Source organism: Cydia fagiglandana, chromosome 9 (genome assembly GCF_963556715.1).
Source record: "Cydia fagiglandana chromosome 9, ilCydFagi1.1, whole genome shotgun sequence".
Classification (NCBI taxonomy): Eukaryota; Metazoa; Arthropoda; class Insecta; order Lepidoptera; family Tortricidae; genus Cydia; species Cydia fagiglandana.
In genome coordinates this window covers 14,017,933-14,039,387 of record NC_085940.1, presented here as the reverse complement: position 1 = coordinate 14,039,387, position 21,455 = coordinate 14,017,933, and the positions used below count along the sequence as shown (strand labels likewise).

General features: G+C 39.2%; 1 protein-coding gene across 1 annotated transcript in view; it reads left to right on the top strand.

The window, feature by feature from the left end:
- Window positions 1-21,410, top strand: part of LOC134667427 (uncharacterized) — a 48,271-nt gene extending 26,861 nt beyond the window's left edge. The window contains exons 2-5 of the mRNA XM_063524831.1: window positions 6,278-6,348; window positions 16,572-16,859; window positions 17,217-17,405; window positions 17,695-21,410. Of these exons, the coding sequence (XP_063380901.1) occupies window positions 16,581-16,859; window positions 17,217-17,405; window positions 17,695-18,864 (1,638 nt within the window). The 5' untranslated portion in view covers window positions 6,278-6,348; window positions 16,572-16,580 and the 3' untranslated portion in view covers window positions 18,865-21,410. The remainder of the gene's footprint in view (window positions 1-6,277; window positions 6,349-16,571; window positions 16,860-17,216; window positions 17,406-17,694) is intronic.
- The last annotated feature ends 45 nt before the right edge of the window (window positions 21,411-21,455 follow it).

Below are 21,455 nucleotides of genomic sequence, written 5' to 3'. Positions count from 1 at the left end.
GCCGCCGAATATTCGGCGGCCGGATACCGGATATTCGTCCGATGGGCAGGCCGAATATCCGGTATCCGGCCAAAAGACTATCCGATGCATCTCTACATTTTATATTAATAAATCATAGAAATTTGATGCCTATACATATTCATCATCATCGACCATTCGCAGAACTCATATTATACTATGTAAATTGATTAGTAACACTGCTGAAGTCACCTGTTGCGTTATCGTACCCAAATACTTGGTAGGTAAGATATATATGACATTTTGTGTAACGAACACGTCATTATTTTGAAGATTTCATAATAGTTAAACGTGTAGTAAAATATATACACATTACGGCGCTGCCCTCTTCACTCCTATCCTGGCCCAGCTGAGGATCTGGATGCCCTGACACCCGACGTAGTTGCCTGGCTTAACAACCTCAAAGCTGTTCTCTGATTGCCTAATCATGCATGCCATACGATTAAATAAATAAGTAAAATATATACCAATTTCAATTATTTATTCGACACTTAGATTTTTAAATTATGATTTATGGAAGTGCTCTTATCGGAGGTAAGTCACTGCGTCGGTCATGTGCAAACCCAAATCGAATCGAATTCATTGGTCAAGCCTCTGAAATACTTAAGTAATGTTTGTTTCGCTTAATCCGCCCTTTTTATACCTATACCTACTTCATAGCTATAATTACTAAGGCAACCTATGTTAATAACGTTATATTTTCAAAGGCAGAAAAATACGGTAGTTACCTATTTGTCGAGATATTCCATACCTACTGTATATTATGCTATCTTAATTGATTCAACCTAACTACACCGATACACGGATCTTACTTATAAGGTATTACACAATTTAAAGATATTAAAAAATAGTTATTGCACTCTACGTCAGGCGTCAGGAGGAAAATAGTGTTGTTAAACGCACCACAAAAATACGTCACGCATATCCCTTTTAGGTTAAAGTGATATAGGTAGATGACCGCATTAAAAACGTAATTAATTACGCGATCGCGTGAACGAATAGGGAAAAACCATACATATCCTATGGCCCATACTGCCCTCCTAAGCTAAAAAGCGGTAGTTGCATAAAATTTTCATTGAAAATACGTCCTTTTAGCTTAGGAGGGAAGGACGTATTTTCAATGATGAAAATTTTATGCAAATACCGCTTTTTAGCTTAGGAGGGCAGCATATATGTATAGTATTGAAGACAACATAGGTTCATACATACTTACTTACTTAACTTAAATAATTCTGTATAAAAATCACAGATTGTAACGTTAACAGAACAAACCGTATGACACGCAAAATCGTATTAATTGGTTTCATCTTATTATTTTGGCATTGATATGTTTGTCTTCGAAATATCGATCAAAGAACAAAAACAATGTCTAATAAATACCTAATTAGGAAAATAACCAAGTTCACGTTCGATACCGATCGACTGTGCTAGCCGATAATTACGTACTATCGTACTATACAACTATTAAGTACTTATCTTCTTTACTAGAACTGACGAAAGTAGGTAGTTGTAATTAGGTAGCATTATAAACAAGGCTAGAGATACTGTTTTGAGGCCAGCATAGGTTCCAATTAAACTAGAAATCAACTTTGAAGAACATAATTGTGGCACTTAATACAAGTTGATTGCAATTTTATTGTAACCTTTCGTTTATCTATATTGTTATCTACAGTAATAAATAATAACAATCTGAAATTTAATGTTTGTACTCGTAAGTCGTAAGGCTGTAGAGTGCGTAATGCAGTGAGTAATATCTTATGTTGTGCGGTCCTGGGAATGCTGTTCCATTTTGTATTGCCAAATATTCCCAATAGGGAACAAGATGCATAGGAATATCACGTCAATTATAAGGAGTTGGGAAGCCAGTAAATAGAAAGGAACAAAAGATATGACAGCGACAGAAGAGTTGACCAATCGCGTGGGTACCGTCAAAACCTCATCAAAACTCTAAAAGTAAACTTCTGTTTCCTACATTCCTCGCCCGCAGCAATATCAGTCTAGCAACATAGTTTATACTATCATTTACGCTGTTATAGTTTGCAGAGTAACGCTCTACCTATACTTACAACTTTATTTTCAGTTGAAAAATAAGAATTTTTCTGTGATTTTTATCTATTGTATTGAGCCAATTTTAAGGTTTTGCCCGTTTAGTTTCCGTGTGATTTTTTACATGGCATTTGCCGTTGATTGATTTTGCTTTACCCTCCTCTTAAGTAATATGAATTTACAAGATTAAACGGGTATTAAAGTCCCAGATTATTACTAATAACTCGTATTATTCAGAAGAACTAGGATACAGTACGTATCTAATTTTTTTAACCCCGGTGAAGGCCAAACATGCGAATGGAATGTAATCCGCCTGCTATTAATGGGCGCTTTTAAATTTAGGGAGTGTCACATGCACCCTGCAGGTTTTAGGCCCTTCGAACATTGTAACATCATTTTTGTCTACTGGACTTGTAACCTCGCGAGAAATCCTTCGCAGAAAATTCATTTTACAGTCGGAGTGTTCGGAATATTACCTACTAGTTGATAGTCACGCGCCGATGTATAAAATCTGTTAACCCTTTGCTCTCGTAACCATAGATAACATTGAACTACCTAATTGTTTATTTTTTATGATAGCGCTTATCAACTCTATTTGCCACCCAAATCGTATGTATGAAACCAAATAATAATTGTCATGTTTTTGAAAATATATGTAGGTAAAAGGGGTTTCATATATGATAGAAATTGAGCCTTTTCAAACATCCGTTTAGTTTAGTTTAAACTCAGAATAAGGTGTTTTATAAAACACAACCCTGTTCTGCGTATACTGTTTTTTACTTAAGTACCTAAAAACCTAGTATTTTTATTGATGCTAAATAAAACAACAGGTTCAGAAACGGCCTTGTTTTACTAGCAACCGGACTAGTTTTATAACAAACAGATCTCTCCCATTCCTCATTTTCTTTACTAACCCCCTTATTCATAAACGTTTACTAAAGTTGACAAGCCGATAATAATCGTTTGTCCCTTTCCATCATACTAATAAGTCGGAAAGGGACAAACTATTGTTATCGGCTTGTCAATTTTAGTAAACGTTTATGAATAAGGGGGTTAGTATCTAAAAGTGACACATGTGCTAGTTTCCATATAATAAAATGTTTCAATGATAATTCTTCACGTAATTATTAACGTACGTGACTAAATCGTGAACGTTCACTTGCGACGCTTGGATCATAAACTTTAACTACTACCTACTTCTTCTCATTCATGATACCTATTGGGTGTGAAAACTCGTACTAAATATCACCTAGTTCCGTACAATATCTACTTTCATTGATATAATGTACCAGACTCGATATTGCTTTCTCAGCATTTGCAGAAGTAAGAATAATGCCTTTTCGTAAGCGGCATTCTCTTGGAATGCCTCATTTTAGGACTTTTAGGAGTCGCATGTTAGTGGGTATTGTTGGAGAATAACAAGTAGTTACCTACCTACCCAACAGTACTAATAATATGAGATTTATAATGCTAGTGTACCTATCGTTCCCTGGCCGTGGCCGTATAGCAGGCAGGGGACCCTATGTTCCTACTTCCTATGCACAAGATATAGAGAGTAGATTATACCTAAACACACTATATTATAATGGGTAATCAAATCACTAATCATAGCTATTAATAACTAGGTACTAAATCGAAGCTACTAATGTACCAGCTATTCCACTCTATAAACTGTTCTTTCCGTGGAAAGGGTCACTGTCTTCTGCAAGATTGTTGTACCTAATGCCTGCAGTGCTGTCAATATGACACATTTGAGACCTTATTGCAGACCTCAAAAATGCGTAAACTGTTTACAAAACGCATAACAAACAGGGCATCCGCGGTTGTGTACGCGTATTTGCTTTTATCGACAGAAATTTGCACACAATGTTTAGAAACAAAGAGGCACGATGTTTTGCTTTCACGGCTGATAGCTAGCTGGGAATCATTGTACTGTTATTGCAAACGCGAACAATTTGCGTTTTTATTTATATTATGACAACTACCGCTACTTGCCTTGTGGGACTGAATGGTTACTTATACGAAAAGTTACAAATTTTAAACTATTGTATAATAATGTTATGAACTTGGCACCCGCTTAGACTTTAAAAAACTATGGAAGTAATCGAATTTAAACTGTTGTGATGTGAAACATACTAACATTGAATAATTTTACGGTTTAGACTCATTTGTTTTTTTTTAGTCACTCGCGCGACTTGTTTCGAAACAAGTGAGTCTAAACCGTAAAATTATTCAAAACTATGGAAGTAATTAATATTATATTTTACTTGATTATTTTATACGTGTTCAAAAAGTCTGAGCGTAGGTTTTTTTTACGCCCAAAATTTATAATCTATCCGACCGTTCCAACCTAAACCGAATAAAGGAACGTATGGACACGGCTTCTGTTGTCAAGTACCAAAATAGTTCCAGTTCACAGGAGATTTCATCTAAATACGTAAATATTCGTAAATATACGTAATAGTAGATATTCTTCCCTATTGTGCATTCCCTTTGACTCTACACAATAAGAACCCGATACTATCCGGTTCCAGCCAGGTTTAATGAAAATGTCCAGCAAACGCTAATTAAAAGACCGAGCATAAGCCCTGATCACATTATTCTGAGCATTGCTTCATAGAGGTACTCTTTTAGCTAGTCAGTCACTCGATTTTTTGTCATAAAGTACGAGTAAGTGTTGATTGATTGCCAAGGATGTTGTTAAACAATAGACACTTACTATGTTCATTTCCTCCGTCCATGTCATGCATGCGTAGCAATTTAAACCGAAACCATCGATTCAATTTCCGACCGAACTCTCAAATGGCCAATTAATGTAGGTACGAGTATTATCAGCATGGCGAATTTATCAATGAATTCATTCATAATTTCTCCATGCAATTTTGCAGCTCACTGTACATACTGCATAGTGGGCAAATAAGTACTAAGATAAGCATGTGTGAGTATAGATACCTATATATTTAATCACAACCATTCGTATCGAGGAGCACGGCAGCAGCAGAAAAATACAACAACAAAACAACAACGATGACCATACGACCACTGCCAAAAGAGATACCTACTTACTTAAAAGTTTGTAGAATTAATATTGCAGAGGTATTGCTACCTACTAGGAACTTAGCTAGGAAGAGTAGGAAGATCCGAAACACCCCGGCATCTTAAATATAATTTTAATTAAGAGTGCTAGGGATCCCTAACCGCATAGGCTTTGTTCCTGTAACAATCAAGTCTATAGCAGCTTGAGTATCGAATGGGTATAGTCGGATTCTCGGGAGTCGGTCGCCCGAGACGCGGCGTGTTTACCGCCCATACAAACCAATATTGACACTGGCTTTGTCTACTAAATGACAGTTAATCTCTTTGTACGGGTTATTCTTTGTGCCTTTTATCATTGATGCGTTCGTTTGAAATGTGTGCTGTAAACGCTCTTCGGTTAAATCGACTGGACTAAAAACTTATCGTAGAGATATACTTATTTAGTAGAAGCTAAATACTTATTTATATTTAGGTGACTTATCTGGTCTAATATCGCCCATAATTTTACGTATTAACACCCTTTCTACGACATAATTTTGACTTCAAACTCACAACGCCGATAATATATCAATTTCTTAATAGAATATGCATCATAAACAAATCTCAATAAAGTAAAAGCTCGTAAAGGGCTCGGTGGTGCGGAGCTGGGCTCGGCCGGTCCACTTTCGTCCAGTTTGTGTGCCAGCGCGTCCACTGCACCGGCCGGCCGGCCGAGACTCGTTACATCACATCATGCACGCTAGAAAGCGTCCCAGACAAATCATGTCTCTAGGATGTTCAAAGGGAACAGCAGTCGCCGGAATCAACAAAGCGCACGAGTTCAAAGAACGCTTAGACGGTGATTGATGAAATATAAATTGATTTGATTAGCTTGTAGGATACAAATGTGCTGCCCTAAATGGGTCATGTTACCATGATGTATGGACTGTGGAGTACCGAAAGTGGTGCGCTAGGGTTTTAATCGTTATCTTTTGACGGGAGAAAGTTACTCAAACATTTAAAATATGTTTATATCTTTTCGAAGTAAACTTGCGACTTAATTAACACCGATACACTTGGATTACAAGTAGTCGGCTAATTGCGCCGGTTGGCTCACATTGGGCTCAAACTTAAGAAGTTCCCGAAACGTGTTGCGGACGTGTGATATATCATTTTAATGAAGATTTATTTGTCGCAGGGCTGCGCCGGCGCCACACCACGGACGCCAGTTATGATGTGAGCGGCGCACAGCACCGCGCGTCTCCCAAGGTAAGCCTCCTTCACTCACCCGTTTTCCTCGCCGGTTCTTTTTAGGGCCTTTGCATATGCTGTGGCAATAGGCGAAGTGGTTAATTGCATTCGTGTAGGTACCTGATAAATATGAAGTAACGAAACGCCTAGACGGCTACTTAGCTTGAGATAGCTATTAGGAGCTAGGTATAGGCAGTCGGATTGAAGCACTATTACCATTTAGTGCTCAATAGATTGTTATTACTATATCGGACAATTTCATACCTAGTATCTACTGCTGAACTTTTGATCAGTTGGCAACTTAATACAAATCTCAGTAGTTAAATGCCGAAGAGGACATAAACGAGTTCTATGGTAACGCATTCAGGTAACCTTTAAAGGTCTCGCGATGCGTGGGTACGCACTGTAGGTATACTTAACAGGTGAGTGCATCCGTGGCCGTGAGACTCGGCGTAAATCTTGATACAAGTTATTTGTTATTCACCGAGGAAAGCAGCCGCCGCGCTTCCGTCAAAGCAGACTTCCCTTCCAAAAATACGAAGACGATATTCTGAACGCATCCGTCGCGGTGTGATGCGTGCGACTTCGTATTCGCACACTCATTAACAACGACCATCCTTCCGTTTAGAGAGCTTTTAAATATTTAGACCGTAAAATGAACCCTTAATGAGTGATGGTCTTTTGACAATTTCCTGCACGATTCTTTGTAATGTTCAGGGGATTTTTTTTAAATGTTTATGATGCGTTATTAGCTTAGCTGGCTTTATTTGTTTTGTCGATAAAATGGTATAAATTCTGTGCCGGAATGTTACGCTATGATGAACGATGGCTTTAAAATTATAAAAGGGAGTGGAATGTTTTATAAATAAACGACAGTCGTCTCCACTCCGCGCGTGTCGGAGGTCGGGCACACACACGCTCGCTTCGATTAGCTCCATTTGCTTAAATTGTTTTTGGACATTGACGAGCATCTGCTCTAACACAAACGAGAGTCATTACTGCGTATTACGCCGCACTCCGACTTACTACGGCGTATGCACGTCGATTACTATCTCTGAACGGACAGTTGAAATTTATAACCATGAGACTGCATATTATGATAGACACCTTGAACTCTACAAATATCGAGATTGTGTTCGGAATAGAATAATTTATGCACCTTACAAGTCCACGCGATTATCAGCCGATCTAAAGTGCCGAAAATGAAGATGTTAAATGTCACGACACATGTGTCGAGTCAGTCAGTAGGTCGTCGCTCTCGGTAGCCGTCGGTCGACACACTTGCCTACGAGAGTGACAAAACGTCTCGCACTCTCGTCGTACACCTGCAAAAACCGAATTGCAATCACTATTAATGATTAAGAGGCCGAAGCGTAACTTTCAAGCACGCCCGCGTTCTTTATTCTGCCGTGAGAACGTATTGTAACCTGCCTGCGATGTAGTATAGCAAAGCATTCAATTTAATTACACTCTGAGAGTCGGAACGGTTTTAATATGAATTGTAGTTAAAATATCAAAAATATGGTCAAGCGCGAGCTGCGCGAGTCGAGCTCTCGCTAATAAAATTGGTCTACGACATAAAAACCTGTCCTTTGAGGGCTTCATGAAAATAAAATGAATCACAGTAAGTACCTACTCTAACTTTTCAGTTTATATCATCATGTTCAAAATATACTTACTTGTTTTTTTCTACAAAAAGGGTAATTTTATTATACATACACATGTATTATGTACGTAAGTAACGCGCTAACCTAGTGAAGAAGTTTACAAGCAAAGTATTTCTTAAGGCTTTAAATAACTATCAATTCCATTTTATCTACAATTCTACAGAGCCCAAATAGATAGCAGACACTAAAATTACGTGATGCTTTCAAGATACGAATACACCAGGGATTTATCGTCAATATTGTATGACTGATTCGTCCTTTCACTAGACCGGCTAGAATATTTACGATTTCCTTCGACTTCACTAGATTTTACAATTCCTTATGCGACATACAAATTCCATTTCAAAGCTCAAACGTAGCATCTGCGTATATGTCGAATCAAAGATCTAAATAAGTACCTACTAAGTTTTAAGTAAGAATTGCATGAGTTCCTAAGAAAAAACCAAGACGTTTATTATGTTTCATTGTGTTACTTACTTAAAATAATTATTTTGTGCCAGGAGCATAAGGTGACCATCCAGACCCTTAACAACTTGCTCAAACGGAGAGATGAGTAGCATAGGTATAGCCACGGTATTGCAGTAGCGACTTATGACAACTGACAATAAGTTAGCTTATTGCATAATAATACACATTAGGTACCGGCTACCCACCTAATCATAATACACAGATACGTACGTACTCCTGTAGTTTGTTAGTTTTGGACTGAATCTTAGTACATAAAATGCCAAAACTTGACACTTAAGCTCCTGAGCTATATACCGAGGTATATTATACGAAAATAACATATTACAGCTAGTGGAAATGGAGGCAGTATTCTCATTAGTACCTACTGCTGCGCGAGAGGCCGTGACAATGAGCAGCTAGCAAATTATCGCAGACGGTACCTACTGCGCTGTTATTCCCGCAGCTTCAACAAGCACTCGCGTCTTACTACCCAATAAGTGTGGTCTCAGACTACGCATATTAGTTATACAAGTTTCAAGACCAGACTTCTATTTATTTGCCTCCGGCGAGTACTCGTTAAAGCAATTGCAGTAACTGCACGGTTTAACGGTAGAACACAAAATGTTCCTTCCTAACTAATTGCAGTGAAGGAAGATGATTTAAACAAAAAGTGTGAACTAGGCTTTAGGCTAAATTCCGGTTTTGCGAGTTCAAGTTTACTCGAGCAAAAAAGGCTGAACGACCTCCGGCAGTCAAGTCAAGACAACTTTTTTGGAGTTTTATATCAATTATATTTCCAAATATCACGATTATTTAGTCGGTAAAATAGAAAAATATTCATCAACAACCTACTGCTTAAGTACCACATACGTAGACCAAGCAAAAGCAATGCTATTTTTTTAGACAAAGATGAAATTAACAACCCCAAGTTGCAGAAAGTTTCGTGGTAATCGAATTTCATACACAGCGCCGAATAATTGACAGCATGATCGCAGACTTCATTAAGATCACACACAAAACTTAAGGTCGTGATAGGTACAACGGAAATAAATCTCATCAGGCTGACCTCCGTGACAGTAAGCGTGGTGGCGTGAATACTAAGCCGTTTCTGGGAAAATCACTACTTCTGAACAATCCGGAACCTATATGATCCACGTGTCCATATTGTCAATCGATATCCTGAGCAGGTGACAAGTCAGTTACCTAATATGCAAATTTGGCCGACATCGTGTCCAACCAGTTAGCGGGCACTTTCTCGACGCTGACCATTACCATACAATGGACATTTATGCTTGGCAACCCGAGTTCGATGTGGCCTAGCCTGGAATACGTTCAAACTTATCGGCACAGTCAAAGAAATGATCAGAACGAAATTGCGAAACTATGCCTAAACATCATGCTAGCCATGTCATACTTAGTTGTCTTATTAAATTAAAATATTAGGCCCGATTGTAAGTACCCCCGAAAACCGAACGTGTCGTTTGTTTTGTGTAAAATATTAATACAGTCATTATATGTTTTCAGACAAACAAATTAATATAGTTTTCAAACCTGTGTGACGTGATACGTCTAGGTGTACTGTTTAAAATTCACCACTCTCCCCCCCCCCCCTCCACCTGACGCTCGACCCCCCCCCACCTTGAAATGTGTCCCCGTTGGTAGTTTTTTGGCATTCTCACGAAAACTATAATAGATATCAAAAAAGTGTCAAGGACAGAATTAATCCTCATTAAATTTAGAACAAAAATGGTCTTATGTGTTTTATTATAAGTTGGACGGTATTCAAGCTATAAGTACTTGTATAACCTTAAAATAAAATAACAAAATAACCATACTAGTATGACGAAATGCAGAATATCTTCAAAACGGCTAGACCGATTTTAATAAAATAAAAATATACCTAAAAAATCACCGCAGTGAAGCCAGCTACCAAACAAAAGAAACTACATCAAAATCGGTTCATCCGTTTCGGCGTTACGAAGTCACAGGTAAACACAGAAATACAATTTTTTTTTCAACTGCACCCAATAATTTTGTAAACCGATTAATTTTGATCAATTATTTTAATGGGATCATGTCCCTTGAAGTTTTACCTTTACGAAAAGTTAAAAAACATGGAAAACGGCCCAGTATTTTTCAAATTATCGGCATTTTCCCGATTTGTGAGTGGTTTCGTGTTATCACGCGCACGAGTTGCCCTTGACCCCTATAAAACGGTGGGTAGGGGAGGGGTTGTTATCAGTCACTTATCAGAAGTTGACCGGTACACATATCCGCATATTTTCCCGTAAAGAAGACCTGTGAAAAATGGAAACCACTGAAGCTGAAGACGTTTCATAGACCTAAATAATTGTCTAATGAAATCTTGAGGAATAGCGTCCCACTCCTCCAGCAAGGCTCCCTTCAGCTCCTCAACATTGGCCGGGGCAGGATTCCGCTTCCGAATCCTCCTTTTCAGGTAGTCCCACACGTTTTCAATGGGGTTAAGGTCCGGACTCATCGCTGTCCAGTCCATGGTGTCGATGCCCACTTCGAGAAGGTAGGCTGTGGTGGCCCTAGCGGTATGACATTATCCTGCATTAGGATGAACCCCTCATCAAAAATGCCAGCATAAGGAACAACATGTTCCTCCAGGATGTCAGTAATGTATTTTGCAGCGGTCAATCCACCGCCACGGCCCCCGCCAGGCACCAAAACCAGCTCTGTTCGCGCGTCGTAGGAAACGTCGTCCCAGAACATTACGGATCCACCGCCATAGGCGACCCTTTCGGAGAAGCAACATTGGGCGAACCGTTCTTCTGGCCTTCTGTAGACTCTTCCTCTTCGGTCACATCCATTCAAGCATATTCTGCACACGTCCGAGAAGAGAACTGGGGTCCATTGCTCAATGGTCCAGTCCATATGATTTTCTGCAAACTCTCTTCGGGCTGTACGGTGTCGCGCCAGCAATCTGGGCCCCGTTGCAGGCCTCCTGGGTGTCAAGTTCGCTTTCTTAAGTCTTCTTCTTATTGTCCACTCACTGGCAGCCACTCCTCGTATCTCACGCAGACGCTGCTGGATGGCAACGCTTGTCAGGTGTCGATCTCGGAGAGATGTTGTGACAATGAAGCGGTCGTCCCTCTCTGATGTACACTTTTTGCGGCCGCTTCTTGGTCTTGAAGTAAAGGATCCAGTCCGTTGGAACCTCTGGTAAACTCTGCAAACTGTAGATTGACTTAAATTCAGCGTGGCAGCTACTGAACGTTGGCTACGCCCCTCTTGCAGGAGCTGAGCTGGACGACTTGGCGGACTTCAGCTTCAGTGGTTTCCATTTTTCACAGGTCTTCTTTACGGGAAAATATGCGGATATGTGTACCGGTCAACTTCTGATAAGTGACTGATAACAACCCCTCCCCTACCCCCCGTTTTATAGGGGTCAAGGGCAACTCGTGCGCGTGATAACACGAAACCACTCACAAATCGGGAAAATGCCGATAATTTGAAAAATACTGGGCCGTTTTCCATGTTTTTTAACTTTTCGTAAAGCTAAAACTTCAAGGGACATAATCCCATTAAAATAATTGATCAAAATTAATCGGTTTACAAAATTATTGGGTGCAGTTGAAAAAAAATTGTATTTCTGTGTTTACCTGTGACTTCGTAACGCCGAAACGGATGAACCGATTTTGATATAGTTTCTTTTGTTTGATAGCTGGCTTCACTGCGGTGATTTTTTAGGTATATTTTATTAAAATCGGTCTAGCCGTTTTGAAGATATTCTGCATTTCGTCATACTAGTATGGTTATTTTGTTATTTTAAGGTTATACAAGTACTTATAGCTTGAATACCGTCCAACTTATAATAAAACACATAAGACCATTTTTGTTCTAAATTTAATGAGGATTAATTCTGTCCTTGACACTTTTTTGATATCTATTATAGTTTTCGTGAGAATGCCAAAAAACTACCAACGGGGACACATTTCAAGGTGGGGGGGGGTCGAGCGTCAGGTGGAGGGGGGGGGGGGAGAGTGGTGAATTTTAAACAGTACACCTAGATGTATCACGTCACACAGGTTTGAAAACTATATTAATTTGTTTCATTTTCCCATACATTGATTACATAGAATAACTCAATTATATTATCTAGATCTCTTGAAGGCAAAATTAAACATTAGGCTATTGCTGATCCAGTGAGCCATATCTTTGACCCTAAAGCCACTACCTATCAGGTCAGTAAGTAACTTATAGGGTCAATCGTGGGCAGATAGTGAAATAATACAGCCGAAGTAAAAAAAAGATCTTGAGTTTTGATACTTTTGATGTCAATACCTACTGTACTACCTATGGAATGTTTGAAATAAACTAACCTTATTACTTAGTCGAATTGACGTCGGAGCCCATGACTTCAAAATAACGGAATAGACTACGAGTGTAACACATATCCTACACCGTTATTTATTATCAGGTGCACCACAACAAGGATATCCCTAATTCTGACCGAAACGCTAATTAAAAAGGGTCCCGTCTCGTGCGCGGTCATAAATCGTCGCGTCGTGGATATCCTAACAAAATCGTTATTTTCGTGTGCACCTGCGAGTCCTTGGCGGAGGGTGGCGATGTAGACCAAGCGTGACTGTAGAAAGTTAGGAACGCCCAATCCCCTTGCTGACCCCTTTAAACGATGTTGATTCACGCATTCGTATTAATTAAATGAACATGTCCAAACAATAGCTGCCCGAGCCTACACTTCTTAATGACCGGCGGGATGTCAGTCAGGCGTGTGTTATTAACGATGGCCTTATCTCCAGCGGTTTAAAGCTAAAGTAGTTCATACCGGCATCGAAGTATTCTGAGAAGCACTCGACTCGAGTTCTTGTGACTGGGAAGCTATTTGTGTGCAACCCTGTGCCGACGCACCTCGGTTGTGCGCAGCGCCGCGCTCGCATGCATGTCAAGGTAGGGTTCAACATTCGAGGATTCGGCGCGGCAAATATCCGTGTGGAACACCCGACGTCTGCCTGCTCAGTGTAAACACAATAAACAATTTATTAGGTCAGTCTCGGCTACTAAACCCTCACTGTTCGCACACCTATTGAGACAAGTTCTGTCACCTCGCAGACTATGCGTAAGAAAGCTGAGAAGTATGTAGGTGCATTTGTGTCATTTTTTTATCATACCTTCTCATTGCTAGTAACGGCAGTGGGATCGTGTAATTCGTATAAATTACGAATGGTCAAGAACTAGCGTTTAATGCAAAAACCGTTGTATTCACGACGCGTAACCGCATTGAAAACATAGATACGCAAAGATACAAACGCGGGATTATGGCATCGTATTTCACGGCGGGGTGTTATAACGTGAACCGAGCTTGGATCAAGGACTCCTTGAAACGCGGTCAGCTCTCGCTTCCGCGTACGTCTGTAAACGATCATTGCCAGATGCCCATAGACGGGGTCAACAGCCACTGCCCCTGTTTTGCGCACCAAATTCATTAGCCGATTGTACGGACGCCATAAGGTGTTCAATGTTCACAGCGGAGGTCAAGGGGACCCGATGAATTCATTATTAGAGTGACGAGTGACACGTGTAGTACACATTAGCATGTTACACCTAGCGTAATGAGTTACACAATAGTTACGTAACGGTAACAGTAATTTTTATCTATGTGTTCATTTGTTTACGCTTTTGCGAATAAGTTTAGTTAGTAAAAATGACTCATTGTTTTTCTATGATATCATTTTTAAACCTAGTTAAGATTCCTAAAAGAGTTTTATTTTGAATATTTCGCATTAATGTCGTTGTGTTATTTCTTAAATTATCAACTAGAATATGATAGGTATTTAGGTATGGTTTACTAATTAACAAAATATATAGTCGTTGACATAGAGACGATGAAGCACATTGCAACGTAAACGTGACAAAATATTGACCTGTCCTCGAGGTCTTTTAAATCGAGCAAAATCAGATACGGTCGGTGCCCCCAACTTATGTACCTACCCAAGCTGCCATACTAATTGTATAGAAAAGTGGATTTTAAGTACTTGTGTTAGGGAACACGCTTCCATTGATCTGGATCATCATCATCATCATCATCTCAGCCATAAGACGTCCACTGCTGAACATAGGCCTACCCCTTGGACCTCCACTCGTACCGGTTGGAAGCGATCCGCATCCAGCGTCTTCCGGCGGCCTTAACAAGGTCGTCCGTCCATCTTGTGGGTGGACGTCCTACGCTGCGCTTGCTAGTCCGTGGTCTCCACTCGAGCACTTTTCGACCCCATCGGCCATCTTCTCTGCGCGCAATGTGGCCTGCCCATTGCCACTTCAGCTTGCTAATTCGGTGGGCTATGTCGGTGACTTTAGTTCGTCTACGGATTTGATCTGGATGATATTTATTTATTACTGATATTTTGAACCCAGTTCTTATTCCGACGATGGCCTCTTTAGGTTTTTTTCTTAGGTACAGTACAACAACACTTAAATACTTGTTTTAATACATTTTCTACAATTACAATGGAAAGCGGAAACAACTTCTAATTAACTCCAACCCGCTAAACCTTGTAAGGTTGCCTTTTCAAGACTAAAACCAAGAAATTGATTTAACTATTTACTAGCATAACACTACCATTTATCGCGTGCGAATAATTCCCAATTAATTAAGTACTCAATTACTTATAAAAAAGTTATTACCGATTACGTTTGGCTTCTTAGACGCTGTAGAATCGTAAAAGTTTTTGCAAATAGAAACAAACTCCGTCAACCGTGCCGGCTAGGATGTCATTACGTTGGTCTTCCAAATGTAACTTGTAATTTCACTTTCTCTTGCTCATTATCCATACCAACTTACATTTTATTTAAAGGTAGCAAGCACCTGTAAGAGCAACCGGATTAACATTCCACCATAATGTGAAATTGTAGTGTTTTGTTTTCCTTTTATATCTCGCAACGCAGAGACAGGTGTTGTTGGGTGTTGTACTTGCAGTCGTGATCCGATCGGCCATGATGGATGAAATACCGGGCATAATTTGACTTCCATTAGGTACCATTTAACATCTTAATAATGGGATCGAACTATAAGTGCATTATTCAAAGTGCTTTAAAAGTGAAGGCGAATCTTAGGGTATTAACTTTCACTTGGTTGAATGACAAAAGGGCTCCAAGGTCGATGATGTGTGGTATCTGGAACACGTTCACTGTTTTTTTATTGCACATTTGCGCAAAATGCTCCGCCTTCGCTAAAAAAGGTATTCAAATTTGCGTCGATGTTTTCATTTCACTTTCTTAACAGACACTTCAATGTTTGATTATTTTGTTTGTGTCCAAAATACATCAGGCAACTTACGATATAGATGCCTTTCCAACTTTAATCTTAGTCACCAAGTATAGAAAGCATAAAAAGTATGAACTCATCGGGGCCGTTCCTATAATATTTACACGCTTTAAATTACGCATAAAGACCTAACGAACAAAAATCGAAAGTGACTTAATGACAGAATCGGCGCTAGGTAATGGAAGTGGGTCCAGTGAATACGCAATTCACTCGTGCTCGAGCTATTGAACTAATGGCTGAGGCCGGGCCTTGGTCCAGTTGACATCACACGCCTGGACACAATCGATCATCTCCTTGAACAATACAATGCAAGTTTATTTATCGCAATCCCGATATTGATTTGTTGAATAACAAGTTCATGTTTTGTATAACGCCAATAATAATTAAGATAACGACCGGTAGGAGCCTAATGTGTTAATAATAGATACTTAAACTAAAAGACGCTACGATCCCTGTCTATTATGTAATTATAAGATCTACTCTGACTCGGTAAGTGCTCCTCACTGGAGTCACTGGGCAATCCGGTTACGATAGCAACGTGACATTTTTAAGTTGTTATTAGCCACTGATATAATTCTTCAAACCACGTGCCTAATTGTTAGAGAACGAACTGTAACATGGCAATACTAATTGAAATCATGAAAACAAATTTTGTAATGGGCAGTCATGTCTAAGTTGACATAAAACATTCGCCGCCGAGTATCAAAAATGCCTTTTAATACGCAGTTACTCGATCCGATGATGTATTGTACCTATGCTTACACCTATATCAACAGTCGTTACAGAAACATTAAAAGTCGCCATTCAATTTGCAGGTGTCTGCGATGTGGTACGTGTGGTGCGCGTTATTGTGGTCGTCCTGTGCGCTGGGGGCGGCAGTGGAGCCTGAGGCCACTACGGAGGCCGTGCCGATGGCGACGACGTCGGAGGCGCCGCGCACGCTGGACCGGCAGGCCTCTGAACTCGCATGGCGCTCCTGGCTCAAGAGTCCTGAGAGCGGCAACCCCAGCGCCCCGCCAAGAAGGATCATCACAAAGTCGCTCTTCATCACGCCTTATGTGTGCCCTAAAGGACAACGGCTAGACAGAAACGGATGCGTTCAGGTAAATTTCATGTTATGCTGTTACAAAGACTTTTCATTATAACGATGATATAATAAGATTCTTATGACTCTTCTGCTTATTGTGTTAATTTGTTTGTCATCGGAAGGGTAACTGAAGTGCAACGGGCGTAAGCAAGTAATGATCGGATTTTCCAATGCTAGAACAACTTAACCGAACACCTCTCCCCCGTCAAATTATTATCCTAAAGTCCAAGGCGGTATAAAATTCTACAAAAAAAGAAAAGCGATCCCTGCTTACTTAAACTGTCGATGTTTAAGTCTTATGAAGGTGTAGTAAAACGGTCTGAGAAGAAGACTATTTAACGTAAATGATAACCAACAACATTGTATATTTCAGATGGTAACGGTGAACAAAGATGAGCACGAGCGCATCCTCCTCGAACAACTGAACGCGCTGTTCACGTCGCCGCCGAGCGACGTCATGTACGACTACGGCGACGAGGAGGCCGGCCCCCTGCAGCTCTCCATACCCATCGGTCTGGACCCCCAAGCCGCTCCGCTGCAGTCGCATGAGCCAGCCGCTGAGGTACACGATTTGCTACAAAAAGTTGCGCAGTTGCATTCTTGAATAAAACAATTACTATTCATGCTTTTTTATTTCAACACATTCATATGCTCCGGCCCATGAGAAAAGTGCACTATTATCATTAGCGTTATGAAAAATAAAAAAAAACAATCAACGCCAAATGAATAATGTGATGACAATCATATTCAACCAAAGAACCCAACTGCAAACTTAAAACATAATTAGCTTAACAATAATGTGTAGAGCGGCTATTGTGCTTTAATCTCATTTGAATTCTTTTTCGTTTCAGGCTCACGAACAGCAACTGAACGTTGTCAAAAAAGACGAAAACAAACCTAATAACGACGCGAGCATAGAAGCCGAATTAGAACTTCTGAAACTGCAACATTCGAAACCAGATAACGATACTGCCTCGCTCGGAGGCGCCGGCATCCTGAATCACAACGTGTTAAACAACTTCTTACCGTACGCGGATAAACCGAAAAGAGACAGTCCCGCGGCAAATTTAACTGAGTCATCTCAAACTAACACTACTGACCTAGGACAGAAGGAGCAAGTTTATGGCCACGTTAACGTCGACCCAGTTGTTTACGGTACGGAATACCAAAATCAACAATATGACGATTTACCTAAAGAAACAGAGGTAACAACTGAACAAACAACAGAGTCAACGCCGGTACTAGTTAATGAGACAATTGTTAACAATACCGATGTAGACAAGAATAATAGTGTTATTTTAACGCCTGTTCAGAATCAAACAAAAGATGACGTCACTACTGAAAAATCTGGCATAAGCACTAATTTAGATGAGCACTTGACAAAGGATAAAACTAAATTGAGCCCCGAAAGCGAGTATTCCGACATCGGAGAAGCAATAAAACTGATTAGTCGCTACGCCGAGGTAACAACTGACGACAATTTTGCTAAAGATCAGAAGAAATACGCTTCGAAAGACGATAGCGTACTCGGCACACGCACCAAACCACTTCAGCATCGTCGCAATAAGCCCCTCGAACTGGCTGAGCCGCCGTTGCCAATTCCGCATGTTTTCCCACAAGACACCAAGGAAAAGCCGATATCGACAGGTTACGTGCCTAACGAGGGTTACTACCGCTATCCCTGGACAAGCCAACATATCGTTACTCCTCCACCGAATTACCCGTTTCGTCATTTACAAGATTACTGGCCTGATAGGCGCCAAGTGGGCGGGGTCTACGCTGGCGTAGGCCACGAGAATCCCAGGAGACATCATCATTCGTACCCGCACAGCTACTACCGACCGCACGGGCTACCGGACGCGAGCCAGGCAGGCGTGTACCTGAGGTCGGAGGACGCCGCTCAGCCGCAGGAGTATCCGTACAAGACCCACGCGAGCCCGATGCGCTCCCACAACCAGGACCTCTACACTCTGCTCGGTCTAAGGCACTGGTTCAGCAGCGAAAGTACTTCAAAAAGATAGCTCACTTCCCCCAACGCTAGACAATTCGATGTTACCCGACGACTTATAATGGAAGCTATGGAAGAAATGTCATAGAAAGTAATACAAATAAAATGATTACTTATTGCTCCAAACATAGGCGAAAATTAGCAACTTTAATAGCAAATGTACTTATAACGATCCTTAGTCCTATCTGTTTGCGTTTAACATTTCTGTCAATAGCTTTCAATATATTAGCCTATTTATTTTAAAGCCAAATATTACAGTCATACATAGTTAAGTTTTTATTAGCTGTTTAAGTTTTTTGTAAATACGCCTACTTATACATTTTAAGTGTTTCATCTGAGTATTATCGTTGTTTAATTTAAATGTAAATTGTTTATGAATTATCAATTACTAATTTAAATTACTTATATTTATTTGATGTAATTATTTTGATGTTATTTTCGTTGTGAACTGTGGTAGTGTGTGTAGTAGATGTTTGGTGTATAGTGACGTTGTCTTAGTTTATTATGAACGTAGGTACTGGCGCTGGCTTGCCTAACCCCCTTTCAAGGATAATATCAAATAATCAGAAATTGCGTAGATAATTATAATAAACATTGGCGTTATTTACCAAGTAGATAATAAGTTTAGCATACATGTTCTTCAGACAATAACTTTGTGATTTCCGACACCTATGAAACCCACCTTTATCAATGAAAACACTGAAAATTATCCTTGAAAGGAAACTAAGTTAAATTTATTGGCTCGTCGGAGCCGCACGCAGACTTGCCTCATATTTTATAGAATTTGATGAGATTGAAGGACGTCTGTTCCTGGATAATTTTAAGTTCTTGAATGTATATTATGTATAATTTTCGTACAATCTCAGTCAATGTCTTTAATTTTCAAAATGTATTAGTTTCGTGTATTTTTAACGTATTGTTTAACTAACTTACTCATAACTTGTCTACCGAACTATTACAAATACATATAACGATCCCACCAAAGCTTAGATTAAGTATTAGAATATCTAATAGAGACGCATTGGTGCATTTTAACTGACTAATACAAATGAACTATATCAATTAACGAATTATGACATAAAGAATGTATTTTTCAGAAATATTGAATGACTATTTAAAATATATTATCAATGAAGCAATATATTTTTGTAACAGTCTAATATGACTAGGGATTTGGGCTACTTCCTGACAGTTTTAATCGTGATATTAAAGTATACCGGTCACATTATTACACTCACATATTTTAATGTGTAGTGTAGTATTAATAAAAAGTGTAGGTACCTGTTCGGATTTTTTTTATATATAGAATAGAAAAAACAATATTGCTTTTAATACAAAAACAATATACCTGTCTATATTTTCCATTTGAAAAACTTTATTCACATAGTTATTTTTTAGTTATCATGGCTAACCACTCGATATGAATCTGAAGACGTACCGGTATATGTGAAATGGCTATATTTTTTCTTTATAAAACCAATCAATGGGCACTTTTGATCCTATGTAGAAAAACTTATTAACTTCTTATTTAAAAGTCAGAAATACACCTCGGTGAATCTTTCCTATATTATGGAGATAAAGTTCCATTCCGCCAGTCACCATTAATTATATACAATAGGTATTAAATCATTTGAGAACCCCGGATCCATTCGGAAATTAACTACTAAATCCGTGATAGAAAATGTATATTGTGAAAGCAAACTTCCTTTATTAAAGTACCTACCTACGCATAGACGTTCTTTCTTCATTCTTTTAAAGTTTAAATTGTTAATAAGAATAATAAGCAGTGTTTACGTACTAAGGTATACTTCGTCAGTCACAATTTGTAACCAGTGGATCCACTTTACAAAATATCGAAAGTACAAAAAACATCTTCATATTTATACTTTTTAAAAGAGACTTACCTCGAAAGTATTGCGTAGGTTCTCATCTCATTCCATATTTCTAAACATGTCGCGTCTTTATATAAAGTTCACGTCACGAGCTGCAAGACCTGAGCCGAGTCTTGGCAACACTTCAATTCCTGATTGCGACTGTTTTTGCGCTAAAAACGGTTTGCGTAGGCCCAGCCCGACTATGTGCATCGGTCAAGTTTTGCACAAATATCAACTGTTTACTGTACAAATAGATTAAGGTATTATAAGTAGTGAACTCTTAATATAATAAAAACAACTTGAAACAGAACTTACGAGAGACGAGGGTAATCTTCATGCAATTTCTTCTGGGACAAAGTTTAGGTCGCCTTACGTATACTCTATCAGAGAGCTCGATCACATTCAGTTGTTTACACATCTGCGTCTGTCTTAACTTTATTTAAAAATTCGACAAGACTATTTAGATAATAGACAGTTAGTTTATTATTTTATTAAACTCTGCCTAATAGGCTAGTATGTATTTCTTGGTCACTGTTAGTTCTGTTTTGAATGTTGTCGTAAAATATATCTCTAAAATTTGAATTACTATACTGCATTTCGATGAATTACACGAATATGATTATCTGCCAGTATTTTATTATTGTAAATATTAAATGTGTTATATTAAAACTGAATCAAATGGGAAGTTACGTATTTTATTTCAATGTAAACATTACTCAAAAATAATAAA